A 25,130-nucleotide genomic window follows, 5' to 3' on the forward strand; every position below is an offset into this window, starting at 1 on the left:
AAAATGAGGCATATACAGATTCATTAGTTTTTATAGATGGCAGGGAAATGAAACAGAGAAATAAGGAAATAATTTAATTGGCAAAATAGAAGATAGCTGTAAGGAGAAATAAGGAAACGAATTGCTAAGGATTTATTCAATTTTAATGTGATAAACCATGTAGCAGTCTGTGTGGCGAGCATGTTTTTAACTAAATTTAAATTTCTACACATAAAATAGATATATATAATCAAAAGAAGACAAATTATGTGATTGGAGGGTTGATATTCAATTGGAAAAATCATCTTTCAATCTCGGCCGTTGAAGGATCAGGACAACTACGTGCATAATATAAGAATGGAGATATAAAAAAAGAGATATATATATATATATATATCAAATGATTAAAATATATGGGTTCAAATATAAATTTTGAGTTTTTCGATTTTATTTCCAATAGACTAGATATAGCAATAAATCAACAAAAATATTCAAAAATCGTCTGGAAAACAATATGAATTTATTAAAGAAATCAAGTGAAAATATTTTCACTTGGACTGTACCAGCTGTGAGCAGGAGAAATTGTGCTCTTTAAATACTTGCTTAAAAATTAAAAAGTCAGCAATGAGTTGGCTACAAAGCAATATTCAATGCTTCCACTGTATCATGGATCCGTATCCTCCCAGGTACCTGACTCAACACAATTGAAATGGACGGTCCAGAAATAGTTTCAGCCGGTGCGTGTTTAATTGGGATGGCGTTTGGGGGCAATATTATTTGTGCTTTGTGATTCGTGCCAAGTTTAAAATTTCAATTTCAGACCGTCCGATTCAATTGTACTCGGTCAGGTAACCCGAGGGGATGTGAATTCCTGTATCATATCATATCTGCTACTTTTTTGCTGGTAGTATATCTTATATTTAAATAATAATAATACAAAAAGATCACACATTCAAGTCAAAGTCACAAACTCAACACTATCAGTCTATCATTATCATACATATTTCATTCATACCTCTTCCCTTTGCCAATACTTCTCTTGTTACATCTCAAGGCCTGCTCTGTACAAATTAACATGGCAAAGGAAGGAGAGCGCATTGAAAGGCGCAGCCATGTGCTGCTGCTGCCATACCCAAGCCAAGGAATTGATGTGATTGAACAATGATCGAGTAGAAGTCAAATCTGCAAAGCCTCACAACCAAATTATTACAAGGAATTCTAAATTGCTTGACATACAATTTAATTCATGTGTTTTGCTTCACAAAAACAATGTCATGTATAATTTCAGGAAGCACAGTACATGGAGTCAAATTGGCGCGGTAAAACAATTGGGCCAACCGTACCGTCTTCGTACCTCGATAACCACCTCCCGTCTGACACATCTTATGGTTTCCACCTCTACACGCCAACCACAACCCCTTGCATTGCATGGCTCAACTCAAAACCCCTTGCATTACACGGGTCAAACTGGAGAGTGGCGGGTTGGTTAAGAGAGAAGAGATTGTAATTAAGGTGCATAAGTGAGGTGATGGAAGGAGAGAGATGTGAGGAGTATAGGAGAAATGCAAAGAAATGGAGAGAGAAGGCTCAAGAGGCAATGAGAGAAGATGGAAGCTCCTATAGAAATATTGTGGAATTTGCGGCTAAGTACAGGGCCAACTGATACTACATTACATGTGCACAGTACAGACTGGAATTTACTGGTACCGAGTCATGCCTCGATCATTTACTCTCATTCCTCACCTATTTATGTTATTGCTTTCATGTTTGTATCTTGTTCATATTTGGTGTTTAATCAGCTTTTCAATGTGTGTGAAGAGAATGGCCAAGGACAAACAAGCATTTCTCAATATATAAAGCATATATTTCATCAAAAAAAGTGTTGCCTATTTTGTGATTGTGGCTAGACTGATTTAAAGTTGTTCAATTAAGGTTACCGTCAATAACACTATCAGGAGTATTTTATGAGAATAATCACAAAAAACATGTATTCAACCAAGAAAACCTAACCTCCTTTTCAAAATATTTTGTAAAATGTTCTTCGCTGCCAGTGACAGAAGCAAATATGTAATTTACAAATCCAATATGCTCTCTAATCAAGGGAAATTTAATTCATTAATTCTACCTAGTCAAAGAGGAAGGAAATGTAGGAGGGGTATAATCGAAAATATAAATTTTAATGTGGGCGAGCTAAGTGCAAGGACAAACAAAAAAAGTATTGAAATAGTTATGGGTAAACATAATTGTATTGAAGTCTTGAGGGTACACAAGAAATTGATCCATTTTCAAAATATTAATTAGCTAAAAAAAGAGGTTGCACATATATCACTTAATTAGATAAAAAAAAGAGGGCATTTGAACCCTCCTCCACAAAGAATAGGAATAAATTTTGCTGGCTAGCAAACGAAGATTATTTTACTATTTTATCAGTGTAATATAAAAAAAATATAATTATTGTGAAAATATGTTCTTTCCTATAATATGATGGAATATTATAGCACAAAAACATGTATTCTTTTTTTATATTCAATATAACACAATTACATGTATTTTAAGGGTCTAATTCACAAAAAAATATTTGACTACTGAAATAGTTGAATGAAACATATCTCATATTCTAAAGAAAATTTATCTCAAATCGATATATGCATGTGTAATGAAATATACACCTTTAAAATATAGATATATATACTGCGCTACTTAAATACTACTACAAGTTATATAATTTCAAGGGCTTTGTGAAGAAGTGCATACCTTTAAGCATTTAAAACTTTATTGCAACTATTTTGCTATTAAAGCTGCATTATTATTATGCTGCGGATGAATAATCAACTAAATATCAACTTCAACACGAATAGTTGTTGAAATGTAGCCACAAACTGATCCCCGTTGATGTAGGAGTGCAGAAACTACATGGGACCCACTAGTCCTCGCTCCTCAATTTTTAGTTTCCTATGACACTATCGTACAAGATCTATGTAGTCATTAACTTTTTGACCCGGTTTCTCTCTACATTTCACCCGCAACATATTTCTTTTGTAAAGATTAAATCACAGAAGATCTGTGCTCCAAAATCACAATGAGTAAATTTAGAAAGCATGTTGATGGACTGGGCTCAAGAGATCGTGTAGCAGGTATACATTAATACGGTATTTTTATTTATAAATAATATAAAAATTAATACAGGGTAATGGATTAATTGTATAGAAAATTTGCTTTAACAGAAGGAACAAAAAATACCTCATACTACAAAAAATTTTCCCCAAGGGAAGATGCTGGGCTCACAATGATTTTGTCACCCAATAGAAACTTAATGTTGTAGCAATATTTTCTTAGAATATTTGGCGAACAAATTTTAATTTGAAATAATTTAATAATTTTTATTTGAAAGAAAGCTAGATAGACATGTCGTAAAAGATGAAAAAAATGGTTTTATGTGGAATCAAATGTTTTATTGGAAATTTTTTTTGAAATAATTTTATTTGAAAATGTTTTTATATGGAAACAAATGTAATTTGGTAAAGCACCAGCTATTTCAATATATAACACTAATATATATATATATATATATATTTTTTTGAAATAATTTTATTTGAAAATGTTTTTATATGGAAACAAATGTAATTTGGTAAAGCACCAGCTATTTCAATATATAACACTAATATATATATATTTTTATAGCTGAAGGTAAATGTCGTCAACAGATATATTGATAAAAGTATCTAACACTAATATAGGGCACATCTTGGAAAAAATTGGAAAAAATCATAACCAAAACAGACAATCTCATTTGATTAGCATTAATTGTTAGTCTGAAAGATATTTGAGGAGACTCCTTACCATATGTAGGATTACATTATTTTCCTTTTCTTTTCCAATTTGATTGTTGTGATTGGCCTATATATGTTGCCAGTGTAACCTTATTCTAAATTGTGTAATATCTTTCGTGGCAAGGGTTGTTATGCAAAAATGTAGAAATGGTACAGCCAAAAGTACAAACATGAGAAGTCATTATGACTGAGATCGACAATGCTATAGATAAAATGCGAAAATTTTGGAGTGCGATAACAAAAACAGGACCAAAGATTGTTTTCCTTCTGGATCGGCTTAGTTGGTTTTGTTCTTTCAAAAGGTTTGTTTTAATTAATACTGCCAATTACCCTACACAACACAAATATATTGGCTAAAGAAAAAAAAAATAGTAAAGATAAGAATAACGACAAAAAAATAGGTAATACACAAATTGACTATTGGCTTGCTTAATCGTTCTTTAAGAGGTGAATATTTGAAGAAAAAATTAAGTATAGAAAAAAAAACAATGAAAATGAATCCCCATGAGAAAAGGAAATTCGATTCTTTTTGTGTATTACAAAACATATAATAAATAAAATATAGTAAATTTATTTCTATCGAGAGTCTTCGAGAGGGCTCCTAAATGTTCCTTATTGTGGGCCAAACGAAGACATCTATTTGCTACAAAAAGAGTTAGACAAGACCTTAATTTTGGGGAAATTTTACAAAATGCCCATTCTTTAAAAAAGATCAAATAAAATAACCCTTACAAATTTTTTTGACAAAATGCCCTTGTGGGACTAAACTAACCTTTCCTTCCTCTCCCCCTCTCTCTCCATGTTACTCTCTCTCCACGTTGATTACTTTGTCTTTTAATTTGGAAACTTTTTTTTTTTGGAAAGTGTCAAATAAATAAGACTCCATTATTGTTATTTTCTTTTTTCATACCACATTAAATTCCCTAGATATCATGCATTTTTAATAACTTCAAATATTTGCGTTTGACTTACTGATCATAAGTTATGTTTCATTTTATTTTTATGTTTTGTTTGGATTTTAATTTATTTCAATCTCTGTCTTCTCTTGATTCGATGATCCGTCGTAATTTAAACTATTTCAAATATCATCAAATATCTCATGTACAGATTTATAAAATTTTATATATTTAATGTAAAATTTATTATGTCAAATATTTTTAACATCCTAATTTTTTTTAACATCATTGTACTAGAGTATTAATTTATTCTATAAAATATTTTGGATTAACATGTGTGATGAATCTTTATAATATAGACATTCTACATATAGTTTATTCAGTACAAAAAACATAACATATGAATATAAATATACATTCTACATATAATTTATTAAGTAAAAAAAAATGAGAATGTGGCTTATACAACTATAAAAAATATATCACATCACATACTAAGAACAATTAAGTGAGATACTCATGTTTAAAAAAAGTACTAATCATGTACATTTTTCTTAAAGAAATTAAGAAAAAAAATAAAATTAGTCATTTTAATAAACATACAACATCAAAAGTCTAACAAAATATGCTAAGATTTATAGTTCAACTTCTATCTCCTCTCATCAACATTATCATCAGAATCAGAGCATTCTTCCTCTTCAGAATATTCGCTTGCATCACTGGACCATTCGAATGACAATGCATCAGCCATGATCTGTGCAAAAAAATATTAAAACAGTGCATTATCATTTCACATATTCATTATAATTTTGGTAATTAAACTTATACATATAATTTTCTCTCCATTACCACGAATTTAAGTTTTTGATATTTTGGCTCCTTATACACAGAGTTATACATTAAAGAGATTCACAAAATATAGATTTGAGTATATTGAATATTAACTATTAATTTAATCAAGTACTTATTACTATAGAATTTATCCATTTAATTGGACCTGGAGCAGCATGCAGCAATAAACTGCCACACAATAGAAGTAAGCTCTCAGCAAATTAACATTTGAATTTCATGCATATATACTATTTTCTGCCATACTAAATAGTTAGGAATACAGTTTATTTATTTCATTTATCATTAATTTTTTTTTAACCCTAAAATTAAGAATAACTATATGTTAAGAACAGGTACGCACAACAGATGGCATGTGAAACAGTAAAATAAAAAATAGTTGAGGCTTATTTCAGTGTCTCTTTTCTTAAATTATGTTAAATAATATATTTGCAATTAAGAAACTAAAAAATCATCCAAAAGTCAAGTTAAAATTATCTACTTAATCAAACTCAACTAAATAATTCTGATTAAAATAAAATACAAGTTTAATTCAAAAAGCCTCTTATCAGCAGTTCACAACAAATAAGGCATACAAAATATATAACCGGCTTCTTCTGAATTGTTGCGGTGAACTTTAGCCAATTGAAAAAAAAAATCAACATTTTCTATTAAAAAAGAGGACTTATGCCATGTGATGCACACATATAATGCTCTGATCTAAGCCTAAGTAGAAGTTATTCAACAAATTGGTTTTATCGGCTCTTTTTCATAACTTGAACCCAAATACAGGCCTATGACATATAATAATTTCCAAAATATATTTTTAATGTTTATAATATTCATTCAGCAATATATTCTCACTAGACTCATATGTGATAGGTATAACAATGTTTAAGAAGAGGAAAACAAATATAACAACGGTTGGGCTAAATCAGAGAGGAACTGGAACAGAGGCAAATCAGGGGGGGGTGAAAAGCAAGTGCGGAGGAGAACAATGCGGCGGTGTGAAGGAAAGACAGTGGCCTAGTGCGGAGGAGAGAGGAGGAGAGTCAAGCTGTGTAGAGAAGAGCGTGATGAGAAAAGGAGATGAAGAGTTTGAAAAAACAAACAGAGCATTGAGGAGGCGAACAGACGAAAAGGAATTTTTTTTTTTTATTCTACGGAGAGGCAATTTGGAAATAGTGAAGGTAACTAGAAGAAAGAGAAAAAGTTTACATTAGTGGGTACCAGAAGGGCATTTTGACAAACAATTTAAGAGGAGGACATTTTGTTTGATCTTTTTTAAAGGGAGGGCAGTTCATAAAATTTCCCCTTAATTTTGTAGCAGCAACAAGGAGTTGCCTACGGTGCTACGCATAGCATAGAGGACCTCCGTGCAACGGCTCAATATTTGAGTTTCCAAAATCCTAACGGTCGATTCGAACTGTTCAACATGTTCTCCATATGAATATCTACTTGCAAACCAAATTTTTTATTTTTTAGAATATTTTTACTATTTTTTTTATAGGTAGAAAATCACTTGATCTGAAAATTCAGTACCATTCAGATCAAGTAATATAAATATGAAATGTTTATTTGTCGAAACAGGTAATTTTGCAGCTTGATTAGTCAACAAATCCTACCATGGCTTATGGTTAAATAAAAGAAAAAAAGTTCTATGGTCTAAAATCTAAATATTAAAATAATAATTATTATAATAATAGGAAAATTTATGAACCTGATTTGATTTATGTAGATCCCCAATTTCAATATCAGTACCACCGCAGTGAAGAACACGGACATAAGTGATGAATGGCTCCGTCAGGGCAGTCTCAATTGATGGAATCAATCCATCTGGCAGAACACAAAGCAATTTACAGTTTTTGATTTCCAACCTTGAAAGTGTTGAAATACTCTGTCGGCCGATATGTGGCTTTCCATGAGAGGAATCACCAATTGGCTCAGTAGATTCCACCAACTGTAGTCCATCCATTGTTATTGATTTCAGGACTTTACACCGGGAAATTTTCAATGCATCCAACATATGATTCCCTAGTCCAGTAATCAACTCAAGGCAGCGACAATGAGAAATCTCCAATTTCTCAAGCTGGGAGGACAGCTGCTCTAGCTGTAGAACTCGGAAACCATGACAATTACGAACGACGAGGTGCTTGAGAGTGTGAAGATTGTTGAATGGAAGAGATTGAATCTCGTCACAGTCATCTAACAAGATTTCCAACCCTGTAAGTGTTGAAATGCTCTGTCGGCCGATATGTGGCTTTCCATGAGAGGAATCACCAATTGGCTCAGTAGGTTCCACCAACTGTAGTCCATCCATTGTTATTGATTTCAGGACTGCACACCAGGAAATTTTTAGTGTAGCCAACATATCCAGATTCCCTAGTCCAGTAATCAACTCAAGGCAGCAACAACCACAAATCTTCAATTTCTCAAGTTGGGAGGACAACTGCTCTAGCTGTAGAACTCGCAAACCATGACAATTACGAACGATGAGGTGCTTGAGAGTGTGAAGATTGTTGAATGGAAGAGATTGAATCTTGTCACAGCTATATAACAAGATTTTCAACCTTGTAAGTGTTGAAATGCTATGTCGGCCGATATGTGGCTTTCCATGAGAGGAATCACCAATTGGCTCAGTAGATTCCACCAACTGTAGTCCATCCATTGTTATTGATTTTAGGATTTCACACCAGTAAATTTTCAGTGTAGCCAACATATCCAGATTCCCTAGTCCAGTAATCAACTCAAGGCAGCGACAACTAGAAATCTCCAATTTCTCAAGCTGGGAGGACAGCTGCTCTAGCTGTAGAACTCGGAAACCATCACAATAACGAACGATGAGGTAATTGAGAGTGTGAAGATTGTTTAATGGAAGAGATTGAATCTTGTGACACTTATCTAGCAATATTTTCAACCTTGTAAGTGTTGAAATGCTCTGTCGGCCGATATGTGGCTTTCCATGAGAGGAATCACCAATTGGCTCAGTAGATTCCACCAACTGTAGTCCATCCATTGTTATTGATTTCAGGACTTCACATTCGGAAATTTTTAGTGTAGCCAACATATCCAGATTCCCTAGTCCAGTAATCAACTCAAGGCAGCAACAACCATAAATCTTCAATTTCTCAAGCTGGGAGGACAGCTGCTCTAGCTGTAGAACTCGGAAACCATCACAATTACAAACAACGAGGTGCTTGAGAGTGTGAAGATTGTTGAATGGAAGAGATTGAATCTTGTCACAGCTATCTAATAAGATTTCTTGAATTGATTGCAAGGAACATGGATCACACATCCATCCCGGCACTGTGGCAGAAGAATACAATCCTACTCCAAGTTTTTTGAGCTTAGGATGTGGCTGGAGGGATTCTAACCAAGAAAAATCGGCAACATGGACACTTATTTCTGGTTCGAGCATTATTTTGAGCATTGATTTCGCAGGGTCAACCCACCAACCCTTGTAATCATGAGGATCACAGTTTATATGCAAAGCTTCAAGTTTGCACTTATTGCTCATGTTAGCACGCTGGACATCTTTTAAATTACTCACTCCATAAATAGTGAGATTTCCTTCAAGGTCCGTCATATCCTTTAACCAAGCTATATTTCTAACTTCCACACATGCTTTCATTGTCTTTATTGCTGGAAAATTAACAACCCCATGCGGGAGATAATTTATTGGATTATCTGCTTCAATAATTAATCTCCGTAAGTTACCAAGTGAACCAATACTTCCAGGTAGATATTTAAGGTTGCAATCAACAATTAAAGTCTGTAGATTGTAAAGGAGGCCAATGGATAATGGCAATGTTTTAAGATATGGAGACTTAATATCAAGATGGGCTAGAAGTTTCAACTCGGAAATGGAATCAGAAATTCTTGTCAAAAAATCCCCTTTCAATTCCAATACCCTGAGTGCTTTAAATTTTGTGAGGTTACAATACTCGCACTCTAGATCTCCATAGCATCCTCTCATATCAATAGAAAGAGTTCTTAAACCCATCAGATTTTGTAGGAGAACTTGATTTACATTTCCAGAGAAACCACCTACATATAAATGACATGCTTCTTGCGGAACGTTTTTCTTTTGAATATCAAGTGGTTGATTGATCTCCACCGAATAATGTTCATTCTCAGAATTAAGTCGAGCAAGATCATGGATTATATCGTGCAACTTACAACGTTCTAGAGCTCCAATTGAAAAATCATCAACAAAGGACCTCTGTTTTAACTCCTCATAATATTCAACACCAATTTCTGTGATTCTTCTTTTGCCCTTGGACTCAATGTAACCATGAGAGATCCATAACTCTATCAAATGCATCTTTTCTAATATGTAATCTTTTGGGTACATAGAGCAAAACAAAAAACACGGCTTAAGGTGGGGAGGTAAATGATCATAGCTGATCTGAAGTGCTGGGTATATATCATTTGATGAATTTGATTCCCAAAGATCACTTTCTAAAATCTCTATCCACCTTTCTTCATCTGTTTCATACCTAAGAAGGCTTGCAATCGACTTCACTGCCAATGGCAACCCACCACACTTCCTCATAATATCCTTTCCCATATTTACCAAGTGTGGTGGCATAGTGTCACTTGTACCATTAAATGCATAATGCTGAAACAACTGCCAGCATGAATCTTCAGGCAAGTTAGTAGGACTAAAATAGGTCGTTGTTTGCATGACCTTTGCAACTTTTTTATTTCTTGTTGTAATGAGAATACTTACAACCTTTGCTTCTTTAAAAGGAACCCAGAACAACTCCCAAAGGCTTTGATTCTCGTTCCACAGGTCATCTAAAACAAGGAGTATTCTTTTTCCCTTAACAGTTTCTGCAAGCTTCTCCTGTAATGAACTCAACTCACTCAAACCGCAATTTTTTTTGGTGACTGATTCAATTATTAAGTTAGTGAGTCTTCTAACATCAAATTCTTCAGAGACACATACCCACCCAAATAAATCAAAGCACGGGGTTACCCTCTCATCTTTGTAGACCAGTTGGGCAATGGTGGTTTTTCCGAGACCACCTTTTCCAATAATTGAAATGACCGAAAAGGGCTTTTCTTTTTCAGATAGTAACAAATTGATTACCTCCTCTATTTCAGCATCTCTCCCAAAAATGCTTGCCTCATCTACCATGTGACCCGTTGGGGGTCGTAAAAGTTTATTGTTCGGATACCTCGCCCCATCACTCTCCCTTAATTGAAGAGCCTCACGATCCTTTGCTATTTCATCAAATCGACTTCTTATTTCGTTAAGCCGATCAACCATGCCATCAGGAATTTGAACAATGTACTCAATGTCCTGTCCAAAATGAAATGTATATATTATACAAGTATGCCAAAATTCAAAATTTGTTAACTTAAAAATTATAATTAGATTGGAAATGTATTATATTATGTGACCACTCCGATGTTAGATTGGAAAAGCTGATAATATAATAAGTGGCCATACATTTTGGTGGATACCAATCTAGCTGAAAAATAAATAAAAAATTGAAGCATCCTCTGTTAAGTTTTAGTACCACACAAGAAGAAAAATAACACTTGCACAAGTAAGATAATTTTTAATATCTATATGCACGAGGTAGTAACCTCCATCTTCTTTGTCTTGTGAGAACCTGAAGGTTCAGAAGCCTTTCTTGCCTCTAGTTGGACACGGGTGACCTCATACCGGTACTCGCTGAGCACATCCTCGGCATCATAAGCAACCTTCTTCAGCTCCTTGAGCCATAGCTTTACAGAACGGTCTCTGATCTCCCTCTCCTCAGCATCGTACAGTGTGGCCTTGATCCGCTCCAGAGTTCGCATCAGCCTCTTCAGATCCTTCTCAAAAGCTCGAGCACGCCCCCTTTTGGAGTTATTAGAATTTGAGGAAGAGGAAGAAGGAGCCTGCACAGAGGCTCTAATTGAGGGGAGCAAATTGGTGGCTAGAGAGAGCACAGAGGTTATCAAATTCCCTGCCATCTTGCTCTGTAGATTTCTTTGAAGAGGTTATTAGGAAAGAACCTTAGATCTGAGTGATGAATGTGAGAAATGTGTGTAGAGTAAAGAGCACCAGAGTGTTGAGATCTAAAGAGAAGTGGTGTGGAGGAGACTTGGTACAGTAGTCAATGTTTCTTTTTTATTTAACGAGAGTGGGAAACTGGGAATGAATATTTTAGGTGGAGTGGGGTCACTAATTAATACCTTTACGAAAGCTCCCTTCTTTTTCTTTGAGAAAAGCTATGTTAGTTGTGATAAAGGAATTTCCGAGTCGGTTCGATGGACATAGCGTTTTTTTCATTTTTTTGGACCCGTGTCAGTCTCTTCGCTCCTTCTTACTAATTTCCGAGTAGGTCGTGACATCTTAAGCGTATTTCATTTCAATTGTACAAGATTTGAAAATTCAATCAAGATAATTCGGTATTATCGCTTATTAGTCGCGACCAGAGAAATAATTGACAGCGAACCAAGGGGAAGCCTGGAAGAGTTAATCGCCTTCTGTTAGAATTAAAATTGGTTATATACATTCAATTGGATGAGGTTTTTAATTGGAGAGGTCATGTGGCCTTTGGCTTAATTATTTATTTTATTATTATTTTTTAATCTAATAGGTGTACAATGTGTTAAAACTCGAAAGAAAAATGGAACTAAAAAATAGAAATAATATTTTTCGTTTGAGCCCTTAAGTTCACAAGTATTATAAATAGATATAAAAAAGAGATATATATCAAATGATTGAAACAAATGGGTTCAAATAGAAATTTTGAGTTTTTCGTTTATTAAAGAAACCAAGTGAAACATATCTTTACTTGACTGTACCACGGAAATTTTTATTAATACCCTAAAAAAAAAGGTGGTGAATGTGAGAATGTGTAGAGTTCTGAGGAGAAGTGTGGATAAGACTTTGTAGAGTTCTGAGGAGAAGTGGCATGGAGAAGACTTTGTACAGTAGTCAATGTTTATTTTTTATTTAACAACAGTGGGAATTAATATTTTAGGTGGAGTGGGGTCACTAATTAATACCTTCATGAAAGCTCTCTTTTTTTTTCTTTGAGAAAAGCTCCGTGTAGTTGTGATAGGTGTTCAATAAGTACCTTTTATGTCTAAAATATTATATGAAACCTGCTTCTTTTGCTGATTATACTTCTTTTCCTGCTGAACAAAATAGGTTGAGGATTTGGAATGGTATTGTTTGGCATTTTTCTACTAATTTTGGTATAGAGTAGATTTTTGGTTTAACTGTTTTGGTTTAGAGCTGGTTTTACATTTTTGTTCATAGTAATGCTTTGATGATACGAGATACTTTTCTTGAGTGTAATTTATTTTTGTTCACAGTGATGCTTTGATGATATGAGATACTTTTCTTGAGATACTATTGTAATGTAATAAAGAGTGAATTTGATCAGTGGTAAAACTTTATTTACAATTTGAGTATAGTTCATGCTTATCCAGATTTGATTTTTTTTTAAATAATGTCTACTATTTATATGCAGTTATATTATCTGTGCATGGGAAATCTCATATCATATGCTTTGTTACAAGCAAGTTTAAATATGGATATAAATAAATATAGACGCAATTCATTTATATAATGATACAAACCACAATTTGGTACAAGCAAATATCAATCAACATTTATGTTCAAAAAATTAAATCATATGTTTTTTCTCTCGCAAAAAGTGTCTACTTTGTTGTAGTGATTTTATGTTCTAATCCTAAATCATATACTCTGGTCATAACTAAACAAGTTGGCATTTAATGGTGGCTTCTTATCAACAAAATGGTAGTTGGCATTTAATGGTGGCTTCTTGTCAGTTCTTGCTTATGTAGCAGAAATCTCCTCATTTTTCTTTATAGGAACGTCATTGCAAATTTAACAACAAAACCAAATTAGGGATATCTCAGGTGACTTTCCTCAAATCTTACAAATTTTGTTCAAACTCCAACTAACATTTCTCAAATTAATTAGAGAAAGATCCAGATGCATAGAACCTTTATCATCCAATTGATAATACATTATACATATTCTAAGAGAAATGAAATTGTTTATTGGTAACTAAAATACACTAATAATTTCATGAACTTTATGGAAAATCTTTTCAAATAAGGGAGATTAATGACTAATGAGCAAAGAGATAAATTCTTTTAGCTGCTACAAAAGAAAAATACAAATTTTCGTTCTCATTATTTTTGTATTTTGGGCGAATTAAAATAGGACTTGGAAGTAGCATTTCCTGCCAGCTTGATTCTGTATGCCATATTTGTTTTTAACGCCTCATCATTTAAACCTACAGTTTAAATTAAGCATCCAATAATTAAAAAGTTAGAAAAAGGGCTGACTGGCCTATATATGACTAACAATTAATTGTAAAGTTTGACAGAAAGTTTCCTGCAAGACCTAATTAACCATAATGACAACAAATCCTTTCATCCCAACTAACATGCTCCATAAAACATTTAGTTCTCGTACCAACTAATAGCACTGAGCTGAGCTGCTGCTTTCTGCATTATTGTTCCAGTAGGAGATTTATTGGTGCTCTTTTCAACTCAAATTAATATTAATCCTCATAGCATGCTAAAGTTGTTAGATGCTGCAATTAGGAGCAAATATGACTTGGAGAAACTTGAAACTAAATGTCCTTTATTATTTATTTTTTTGGAAAAAAAAGTGGCGTATTACACCTCTCCGGTTCCCTTTTCCATCAAAGAAATATTTTTACATTGATTTTTCAAAGCCGTAACTGGTCATGTGCTACTGGCCAGCTATAAGCTAATGTGGTGTTTTTTTAAGCCTAAATATATATTCTGGTACTGTAATACACTATACCAGAAACATACTGGTACAATCCCAGAAACTTGGCCCAACTATTTCAGTAGGTCAATGATATTCACTTCAAGCTTGGATAAAATCAACCAGAAGATATCGTTTGACATTGTTCAATGGGAAATAGTAATTCATGATTAATATTATACGGATTGATCATACGAACACCTATTTCTAGCTGAGATAGAGAGCTGCCACCTATTCTCTTTCCTCTCTTAATGGCAAAAAAGAAAAAGAAAATGGCAAATATATGAAAAAAATTTAACTAAAGAGTTGAGGAAAATGAACTGACTGTTGAACATTGTACTGCTGATGCAGAGTCACAGATGAAAGACACAACAACTGATGGCTGCTTTTATTGATCCCGATAAAGTTCCTGCTGAGAATAAAAAAGTGAGTATTTAGATCAGATTTACAATGAACTAAGAAAATAATATAGACAATAAGATAAATGCAGATGAAGATAGATACATTAAAATGCAAGAACACGATATTGATTGAGAAATTAGGATATAATAGGGGTTTTAAGATTTCAATTTTTTTTTACAAGAGATAGATAAGAATCAATAAAGGGAAATATAGCAGTGGAACTACTTTGTTAACAAATCAAAACAAAATGTATAAGCAACCATATAATTTTAATGAAAAAAAGGAAAAATGCAGTAATAGATGTTAAAAATCTCACCGAGATAATAGAGGGGCGTAGAGGCCAACGACAGCGTAGTAGTAGTTCCTATTATTTAAAATCATTTCAATCATTAAAACTGAATTCAGAATCATCTTTATATTCAAATAAATTAAAAACACATATTCAACTCCCATTCCTATCATAGCATCAAAATCAGTTTCACTTTCCACCCCAGCTTACCAGAATAAATAATTAACATTTTTTTTTAAGGTTGTCGACAATTGTCAACAACAAATATATTAAAAGGTAAAAGGTAAGTATTTACAAGTGACCTAATTAACACAAAAGTAATCTATTAAAACTGAATTATTTATTCTATTAAGCAGGGGGTGAAAGTGAAACCAATTTTTAATATGTCTCGAAATTATTTTTTTTATTTAAAATCATTTCAATCATTAAAACTGAATTCATAATCATCTTTATATTCAAATAAAATAAAAACACATGTTCAACTCCCATTCCTACCCGAGCATCAAAATCAGTTTTACTTTCACCCCTACCAGAATAAATAATTAGCAACCTTTTATATTCACATATTGCAAAGAATATTCTTTATGCTGTTCCTTTTAGAATCCTCCTTTTTTGGATAAAACAAGGAAACCCAACGAACTTCAAATTTGTACTTTTGTGGATCTATCAACATCTTCCTTTAAAGTCAATGTGAAGCAATTATTGAGAAATATTGAAACAATATTTATTCGGATCGTGTCAAATATTGTTCTTAAGTGTATTTTATTTCAATTGTACAAGATTTGAAAATTCAGTTAAGATAATTCGGAATTATATATTGCTTATTATTCGTGACCATAGAAATAATTGACAATATCTCCACAACATTAAGCAGTTTATTAATTGGGGAATTAATTAAAATAATTTAATGGGGAGTGAGAGTAGCGAATTAAGGGGAAGAGGTCATGCGGCTTATGGCTTAATTATTTATTTTATTATTATTTTTAAATCTAATAGATGGGAATATGCTAGCATGTTATGAATAGCATAGAGCCCCTCCATGCAACGGCTCGGATTTCGAGTTTTCAAAATCCTAACGGTCGATCCAAACCGTTCATCTTATTTTCCATATTAATATGTGTTTGGATACCAAATTTTACATTTTTTGGAATTTTTTTACTATTTCTTTAGATTTATTGAAAATCCCTGTTTTCAGCAAATCTGGACCATAAAAAAACAGCGATTTTTAATAAATCTAAAAAAATAGTAAACAAATTCCAAAAAATGTAAAATTTGGTCCCCAAACACATATTAATATGGAGAACAAGATGAACGATTCGGATCGACTGTTAGAATTTTGAAAACTCAAAATCTGAGCCGTTGCATGGAGGGGCTCTATGCTATGCATAGCATGCTAGCATATTCCCTAATAGATGTACTATTATGTGTTAAAACTTGAAAGGAAAAAGGAACTGAAAAATAGAAATAATAATTTTCGTTTGAGCCCTCAAGTTCACAAGTATTATAAATAGATATAAAAAAGAGATATATATGAAATGATTAAAACAAATGGGTTCAAATAGAAATTTTGAGTTTTTCATTTATTAAAGAAATCAAGTGAAAAATATCTTTACTTGACTATACCAGCTGTGAGGAGGAGAAATTGTGCTCTTTAAATAATTGCTTAAAAATTGAGAAGTCTTGGCTGCAAAGCAATATTGAATGCTGCCCGCCTGCCCCTATAGGTTCCTGTGATTCTCAAGAATGCTACTTTTTTGTTGGCAGTATATCTTATATTTAAATAATAATAATACAACAAGATTATACATTCAAGTCAAAGTCAAAAACTCAACACTATCCCTATCAGAGGCCTACTCAGAATTTTTATCATGATACAAAAAAAAAATCGAATTGAATTTAAATAACTTATCAGATTTAAACACATTAACTAATTACGTACTCTATAAAAAATAATGCTCTAACTTATATTTTTCAATGCTCTGACTTGTAATTCTAATTATCAATCATAATTCAAAAAATTTATTTTGATTTTAATACTAAATTTAATCCGAATTACAAATTAAACATTCAGAGAGGGTAAAAAAGTTTCCAGGAAAAGTAAAGTCAATCAATATCAATAGATCACCCCCCGACTGCCCCAACTGTTCTACTTTGGATCCGCCCCAACTAATCACTATCATATATATATCATACCTCGTCTCCTTGACAATACTTCTCTTGTTACATCTCAAGGTCTGCTCTATACAAATTAACATGGCAAAGGAAGGAGAAAGCATTGAAAGGCGCAGCCATGTGCTGCTGCTGCCATACCCAAGCCAAGGCCACATCCATCCTATGCTTGATTTTGGCAAGCGCCTCGCATTTCACGGCCTCCAACCAACTCTCGCCACCACCCGCTACATTCTCTCCTCCACCAATCCCGACCCCGGTCCTGTTCGTATCGCTCCGATCTCTGACGGATTCGACCGTGGTGGTTACTATGAGGTTTTATAATTTCTGAGAATATATTACTGATCAAGTCAATTAGTTAATTTGTTCTCTTGGATTTTCTAGTTGTGTGTATTACAAGGAACATATGATATAATCAATACTGAATAAGTCATGCCCTGCTAAGGCTAATTAACTATTTCTACTTTTCTAGTGCTTTTGTTTTTACTGTTTGTTTTTTATTATTTTTTATCTTTTTTTCTTAACCAGAATCTGCACTTGCTGCCATTATTTTTCTTTTGGTTGTATAAGATTTTACTTCCCTGAATTGTATGCCACTAGCAAATTCATTTTTATAGGGTCTTTTCTGAAAAAAAAACATATTGTAACTAATTTTTTGAAATTCATGAACTGTTTGCAGCTAGTTGTTGCAAAATTATTTCACAGGTGCTTTTTGCAAAGATTTTCTTCTTTTATTTTCCTGCTACCATATTGTATTACAGCTTTGAGATATAAATTAGCTCCAAATCAATATGATAATAATTTAAGTCAACAAAAATTAACAAGAAGATATGAATATCACAGATCAACTCTGTCACGGATTACTTGGCCCGGCTCGAGATCACTGGCTCAGAGACACTAGACAACTTACTCCGGTCTGAGTCGACCGAGGGTCGGCCGGTCAGGGTTTTAGTGTATGATGCATTCCTTCCTTGGGCAGGTGAAGTGGCAAGGCGGCACGGAGTATCATCTGCCGCATTCTTCACACAACCATGTGCCGTGAACGTGGTGTATGGACACACATGGGAGGATCAGGTCAAGGTGCCGGTCAAGACGAGCCCGTTTGTGGTGCCCGGATTGCCCGTTCTTGAACCCGAGGATTTGCCATCATTTATGCTCGGGGCCGGGCCGTACCCGGCTTATTTGGAGATGGTTGTGGCACAATTCAAGTGGCTAAATAAGGCAGATGATGTGCTTGTTAACTCTTTCTATGAACTTGAACCTGAGGTTTGCCTACTTCATAAAATATACTATTTCCCCTTTATTTTAGGGAAAACAACATTTTTTTACATTTGTTTCCATTGAGGAAAAAGTGGGTAATTAAGTAAAAAAAAAAGATGTATCAATAACTACCAGTGTTTTAAATAGCTAGCTATAGTGGCGCTATAGCTACACTATAGCTTTTCCGGACTATAAACACTAAGCTATGAGATAAAATTGCGCTAACTCAGCTACGACCGCTATAGCTATAATAGCTGACCGCTATTACCGCTATATGAGACCCGCTATAGCTACATGGATTTTTTTTTACAATTTATATGGACTTCTATACTTCTATTCTTATTTCTAATGCTACATGGTCTTCTACGATAAGTATATTAAACCAAACTATATGCTTCTATTTTTATTTGTGATTTATTATATCATTATATATCGAGAAATATTCAAATACTAATTCTTCATTTTGATTGCTCTTTGCATAGTAATCATTTGTAAAATTATTATCGTTCATTTCAATTGAAAGCTAATTTTGATTATTATTATAATATATAAAATGTTTAAATATGTATATTGACTTCATTTATCTTAAAAAATTAATTGCTCTTTGTCTGTTATAATATATAATACTATGAAGTATAAACTATTAAATAATGTTACTTTTTATATTTTTTTTTCTTCTTATTTGCGTAATTGATAAAAAGTATAGACTTAGATTAGTTGTCATTTAGTTGTTACATCAATTCTCTAATATTGATTATGTTAATAATTAGTAGAAATATATAATATAAAGTTTGAAAAGGGAAAATCGCTATGTATGATAGCTTCCGCTATAGCTACGCTATTCGCAATAACTTTTTTTTTTGGTCTCCCCGTTATGCCGCTATAATCGCTATTTAAAATCTTGATAACTACTCTTGGTATTTGGCAACTTGTCTTTAGCTCCTAAATATATATATCCGCATTACTTATATGATGACAGTAGTGTTGACGGCTTCATTATAAAGATCTTTCAAAAGTCAACAAACACTACAATAAAGTAGACACTTTTTGCGAGGGAAAAAGCGCATTTATGACTGTCGTCAGTCGCAAAAAAAAACTGAACAATGAGAGTAGTTCGTCGCAAAAAGTCATTTTTTTATCCTCGCGAAAAGTGTCTCATTCTTGTTGTGAAAACCAAAAGTTATTCAAAGAAAAATAAAATAAAACCATAATAGTACAAGGACTACTATCATCAATTGTTATAAGATTGAGTAGAAGTCAAATCTGCAAAGCCTCAATCAATTTTATTAGAAAGAATTCTAAATTGCTTGACATACAATTTAATTGCTTCATTTTATTTTACTTAACAAAAGCAAGGTTGCGCGTGTGTGTGTGTATTCAGGAAGCAAAGTACATGGAGTCTAAATGGCGCGGTAAAACAATCGGGCCAACCGTACCGTCTTCGTACCTCGACAACCACCTCCTATCTGACACATCGTATGGTTTCCACCTCTACACGCCAACCACAACCCCTTGCATTGCATGGCTCGACTCAAAACCACCGCAATCGGTTGTGTATACCTCCTTCGGCAGCATGTCCTGCCTAGACCCGGCCCAGATGGAGGAACTGGCATATGGACTCCACGACTGTGGCAAGCCGTTTTTGTGGGTCGTCAGATCAGTAGAAGCCGACAAAATACCCGAAAATTTTGCTGAGAAAGTGAAAGATAGAGGGGTTATAGTCTCTTGGAGCCCGCAACTAGAGGTGTTGGCGCATCAAGCAGTGGGGTGCTTCTTTTCACATTGCGGTTGGAATTCAACTGTAGAGGCACTCGTGCTAGGCGTGCCAATGGTGGGGATGCCTCTGTGGACAGATCAACCGATGAATGCGAAATATGTTGAAGGGGTTTGGGAGGTTGGAAAACGGGTTAAACCGGAGAGTGGCGGGTTGGTGAAGAGAGAAGAGATTGTAAGGTGCTTAAGTGAGGTCATGGAAGGAGAGAGGTGTGAGGAGTATAGGAGGAATGCAAAGAAATGGAGAGAGAAGGCTCAAGAGGCAATGAGAGAAGACGGAAGCTCTTATAAAAATATTGTTGAATTTGTGGCTAAGTACAGGGCCAACTGATACTACATTACATGGGAACATTATAGACTGGAATTTACTGGTATCGAGCCATGCCTCGATCATTTACTCTCATTCCTCACCTATTTATGTTATTGTTTTCATGTTTGTATCTTGTTCATATTTGGTGTTGAATCAGCTTTTCAATGTCCGTGAAGAAAATGGCCAAGGACAAACAAGCATTTCTCAATATATAAAGCATATATTTCATAAAAAAAAGTGTTTCCTATTTTGTGATTGTGGCTAGACTGATTTAAAATTGTTCAATTAAGGTTACCGTCAGTAACACTATCAGGAGTATTTTATGAGAATAATCACAAAAAACATGTATTCAACCAGGAATACCTAACCTCCTTTTCAAAATATTTTGTAAAATTAATGTTCTTCGCTGCCAGTGACAGAAGCAAATATATAAATTACAAATCCAATTCCCTAAACAAGGGAAATTTAATTTATTAATTCTACCACGTAAAAGAAGGCAAAACAAAGTTGGGATAGGCATCAAACTTGGTACATAGAGAATGCACGGCATCAGGTCTGGCCGTTTCACCGAAAGAACCAAGACCCAATTCGTCAGCATGTATGCCTCCAGTGATAAATGCTGATTGAATGTTTGCTCTATTTGATCCTTTTATGTCATGGTGCAGAGAATCACCTACTGTTATGCATTCCTTCGGGTCAATACCCGTTAACCCTATTGCTGATTCATATATCACCTAAAATGAAACAAAAGATATGTATGAGAACCCAAAATGAAACACGGGTAGAACATGAGTATAATACCTTATCAGGCTTTCCCATCCATCTCACTTCTCCGCCCAGTTTCTCATACTTAGCCCCTAGAGTACCTGACCAATGCCAATCACCTTATTTGTTAGTACGAGTGAGGCTACGGTACTATGCATAGTGCACACCAGCCTGTACTATGGCTCCATATCTCCATTTTCAAAGTCCAAACAGTTGATCCGAACCGCTCAGCATGACCTCTATATGAAAATGAACTTGAGGACCAAATTTTACATTTTTCAGAAACTTTTTTTACAACTTTTTTAGATAGCTAGGAAATCACTTGATCTAAAGATTCTAGAATTCATATGCCTAAGGTAATAGAAATTTCGATTTTAGATTCAGACCGTCCGATCTGCTTTATTTAAGGGGCCCGTGCATTCCACCTTGGGCCAGATTGACCCGGATTCTGATTAGACGGTCCAGATCTAAACTCAAATATTCTGCTACCTCAGAGGATTCGGACTCAAGATTCTTGACCATTAAAATTTAATGATTTTCTACCTATCTAAAAAAATAGTATAAAAAATCTAAAAAAAATATAAATTTAATCACCAGGTACATTTTCATATGGAGATCATGTTGAGCAGTTTCGATCAACCGTTTGAAATCAAAAAACAGATATATGGAGCAATAGTACGGATTGTTGTGCGCTATGCATAGTACTGTTGCCTCACCTTGGTTAGTATTATACTATTTTATATGTCATAGCCAAAAGAAATAATAGAATAATAGTAAAGTACCAGGCATCACACGCAAGTTACGTGCTTCGACCGTGACATAATCTGGATTAGCAACAACCATAGGTATCGGTTTTGTTCTTTTTGCACATAGTTCTAAAATCTGCTCAAGACCCTCCAAATCCATAGGTTCTGAACCACCAGATGGTAAACCTAGTGCTTCAGTGCCATGCGCCAGTATAAACTCAGCATCATCCACTCTACTCACCACCTCTAAACCTAATCCCTATGAATAATTAACACATGAAAGCATTTGCAAAAATTCACATTATTACATATGTTAAGCTAAAATAGGAAGATTATCTTCCTATAGAATACAACCAACTTAGTTTACCTCAAGAGATATTGCCCCTCGATCATTCCATGTCATGTGGATGCATCTTCTTCCCAGAGAAGAAAACCAGGGATCATCTCTCCTAATTTTTTTTAATGTTATAATTATACAGTAAGAACTAGATCTAACAAATGGTAAATTTTCTTGCTGAACTGTATGAAATAAGATATTATTATACCTCGAAAGAAATTGGTGGGTTAGTTCTCCACTGGTAATAGCACCAAGGAATAAAGACGGGTCAAACCCGAGAGATTTAAGCTTATCATCTGTAACAACTGCTCTTCTTGATGAATTGCTTATAATTACCATTTTAGCCCCTGTTGCTGCTAGCTTCTCTACTACCAAGTCAATATCAGCAAGCGAAATTATCAGATAAATGTTTGGGGCAAAATTCATAAAATATTAAGTTAGCTCTCTCAGGATGTGTGAGAAAAATTCAGCAAGTGAAGTTACTACATCATGAGGTAGGAAAAACCATTACTGTCTAAATTAAAAATTCAAGATATTAGATTGTATATTTTTTACTAAAAACTGAAAAGCGAAAACCGAAATGTCAAGTTAACCCTTCTTAACTTTTTGGAACAATTTACCCCTTTATCAGTCTATATCGAAACTTCTATTTGCATAACTCATTGCTGTTTATGTAGGGTATTTCAGAAATTACTTGGAAAGAAAAAACATAATGAGCTAAATTAACATACATGTAGAAATGGCACCAGGATATGGTTTCTTCCCATCATGAAGTACCCCATATTGATCTAAGAACCATGCCTGTCATGAGAGGCAATAAAATAGATCAGAAATTTAAAGGGGGGAATTAGAATTGAATTAGTTTCAGTCAAGGTTTATGGTTACCTTGTTGCCACATACATTCAAATTTTGCATAATTTTTACAGTGTGCCTCGAAACCCTTCTTTCTATGCTACTGCCGCATATATGATTAAAACGATTGCCTGATAAAAGAATCTGAAGGTCTAAAATTTTCACCGATTTCGGCAATTCGGTTTCACAAAAATCTCTCTTTTCTATCCTCCCTAAATTCTCCCAAATCACCAAAATTAACCCAATTTCTCTCAATATATCATAACAGTCTGCGAATTAAATCAATTATAATGTCAAAGAGACCTTAAATCGTCCGGATTCAGCAAGAGTACGGATCCCATCCAAGCAATTGAAAGCACGAGAAGCCTCTCCACTATCAGTTGAAGTGGTTTCCCGCGAAACGGAGCATTGGCTGGAGCTGGAGCTGGACATGGTCTTGCTCGTGACAGAGAGGAGAGATGGCTGGAAACGAGTATATAGACCTCTAGTGCTTGAAATGGAGAGAAATCTACTGGGCGTTATCGGAGAGGCGCAGTAGAAGCGTGCAATGTTAATTTTTGATCGGAGAGTAGGAGAAGGAAAGGACAAGTGAGAGAAGGAGAGCGCTTTCATTTTTTTATTATGTTTTCTACCTTTTTTTCTCTTGGCGAGGAGACGCTGAGCAATGGTGCCTAGAAGGCGGAGTTTAGGTCCCTGAGGTAACTCAAATTTTGAGTTTGGATAGGGACCGTCTGATCAGAATTTAGATCAATCCCGGCCGAGTTGGAATGCACGGGTCCTATAGTATCGGGCCAAGAACATATTGAACGGTCCGGATTTAAACTCAAAAATTGAGTTACCTTAGGTAAAATTAATAGTTACAAGCATAGTGATAAATGAATTATTTGGATTCGGTTCGGCGAGGTCAAAAGTTTGTAATTCGGATATAATTCGGAAATGGTTCAGAATTATTCGGACCAGAGATCTCAATCCCGCAAGATAGCAAAAAATAAAAAATAAAATAAAAACAAAATGTTATGGAAAAAATTCGAGAGAAATTCGCGAATAATTCACAAATTTCACGAATTATTCAGATTTAATTCGGTTAAAGTTCGATCAACCAAATAATTCGACATTCAGTTTATCATCTCAAAAAAAAAAAAATTATTCATATTTAATTTACGAATCTTGTGACTATAGCTACAAGGCCAAAACCAAACAAAGGTATAACATGGTTTTTTAACATATTGATTACTATTTTATTGATTCAATGCAATAAAAATAATATTAACATTTAACCTTAACAATATGAATGATCGATTTATATAAAGTTACAAAAAAACAGTCAACTTTTCCTGCCAATTTTCCCATGTCGAGTAACATTTAATTGCCTTTACAAATATGGGGACAAAGAACCGACTTTTACTAAAAAATAAAAAGAGTGAGTCTATGTTACATTGCAATCCGCGAATCAATTTATATTTATATTTTTAAAGTCTAAATAATCGATGTAAAATGTAGTCATTTCAATATGTGCAAGTAATAAAATTCTTAACTTACTAGTATGAAAATACCCTCCTTATTTAATTATCTATTTGTATTATTACTACTATTATTACTGAAATAAGGGTTTTAATTATCTATTTGCATCTCTCTTCCAAACATTTCAATTTCTTTAATCAAGATTAATACTGAAATAAGGGTTTTTCTTTCATTCTATTAAAGTACAACATAGAAAACTGTAGCCATTAGAAAAGGATTTTTTTTTTAAAACAAGTAGAATCAAATTTAATATTTTTAACGAAACAAGTACCATTAATTTAGATTTTACAAAAAAATGACTCCACCATCATATGGATCGATGGAGGCACAAAGATGTTGCTCCACTGATCTGCTGGATCAGTGGAGCCATTTTATGACCTATATATACAATCTG

General features: G+C 33.9%; 2 protein-coding genes and 1 long non-coding RNA gene across 4 annotated transcripts; 1 reads left to right on the top strand and 2 right to left on the bottom strand.

Annotated features, from left to right (window-relative positions):
* Window positions 1-1,939: 1,939 nt before the first annotated feature.
* Window positions 1,940-23,903, bottom strand: LOC144548107 (uncharacterized). 2 transcript variants are annotated; one of them, XM_078296805.1, is made up of 8 exons: window positions 23,519-23,903; window positions 23,095-23,164; window positions 22,572-22,731; window positions 22,394-22,475; window positions 22,063-22,285; window positions 21,317-21,381; window positions 20,999-21,249; window positions 1,940-2,104 (listed from the first exon to the last, which is right to left on the bottom strand). In XM_078296805.1, exons 1-8 carry the CDS (start codon window positions 23,825-23,827, stop codon window positions 2,101-2,103), a joined length of 1,164 nt encoding a protein of 387 aa, XP_078152931.1. In that variant the 5' UTR covers window positions 23,828-23,903; the 3' UTR covers window positions 1,940-2,100. The 2 variants fall into 2 exon arrangements, with proteins under 2 accessions (XP_078152931.1, XP_078152930.1); XM_078296804.1 differs by lacking the exon at window positions 1,940-2,104 and having other exon boundaries at window positions 20,864-21,249.
* Window positions 13,502-15,184, bottom strand: LOC144548086 (uncharacterized). Its single transcript, XR_013509236.1, has 3 exons — window positions 15,031-15,184; window positions 14,638-14,721; window positions 13,502-13,809 (listed from the first exon to the last, which is right to left on the bottom strand). It is a non-coding gene; the product is annotated as an uncharacterized LOC144548086 (long non-coding RNA).
* Window positions 17,183-20,654, top strand: LOC144548106 (UDP-glycosyltransferase 79-like). The gene is made up of 3 exons (XM_078296803.1): window positions 17,183-17,487; window positions 18,016-18,438; window positions 19,814-20,654. Exons 1-3 carry the CDS (start codon window positions 17,257-17,259, stop codon window positions 20,534-20,536), a joined length of 1,377 nt encoding a protein of 458 aa, XP_078152929.1. The 5' UTR covers window positions 17,183-17,256; the 3' UTR covers window positions 20,537-20,654.
* Window positions 23,904-25,130: the final 1,227 nt, after the last annotated feature.

Source organism: Carex rostrata, chromosome 32, assembly GCF_964058835.1.
Source record: "Carex rostrata chromosome 32, lpCarRost1.2, whole genome shotgun sequence".
In the NCBI taxonomy this organism is placed as follows: domain Eukaryota; kingdom Viridiplantae; phylum Streptophyta; class Magnoliopsida; order Poales; family Cyperaceae; genus Carex; species Carex rostrata.

What these genes read in the sequence shown, in the direction of transcription:
- LOC144548106 (XM_078296803.1), top strand. Translation starts at nt 17,257, where the DNA reads ATGGCAAAGGAAGGAGAAAGCATTGAAAGGCGCAGCCATGTGCTGCTG. An exon ending in ACCGTGGTGGTTACTATGAG is followed by an intron (nt 17,488 to 18,015) that starts GTTTTATAATTT and finishes TGAATATCACAG; the next exon opens with ATCAACTCTGTCACGGATTA. An exon ending in TCTATGAACTTGAACCTGAG is followed by an intron (nt 18,439 to 19,813) that starts GTTTGCCTACTT and finishes GTGTGTATTCAG; the next exon opens with GAAGCAAAGTACATGGAGTC.
- LOC144548107 (XM_078296805.1), bottom strand. Translation starts at nt 23,827, where the DNA reads ATGAAAGCGCTCTCCTTCTCTCACTTGTCCTTTCCTTCTCCTACTCTC. An exon ending in CTGAATCCGGACGATTTAAG is followed by an intron (nt 23,165 to 23,518) that starts GTCTCTTTGACA and finishes CTCTCATGACAG; the next exon opens with GCATGGTTCTTAGATCAATA. An exon ending in GGATGGGAAAGCCTGATAAG is followed by an intron (nt 21,250 to 21,316) that starts GTATTATACTCA and finishes GTTTCATTTTAG; the next exon opens with GTGATATATGAATCAGCAAT.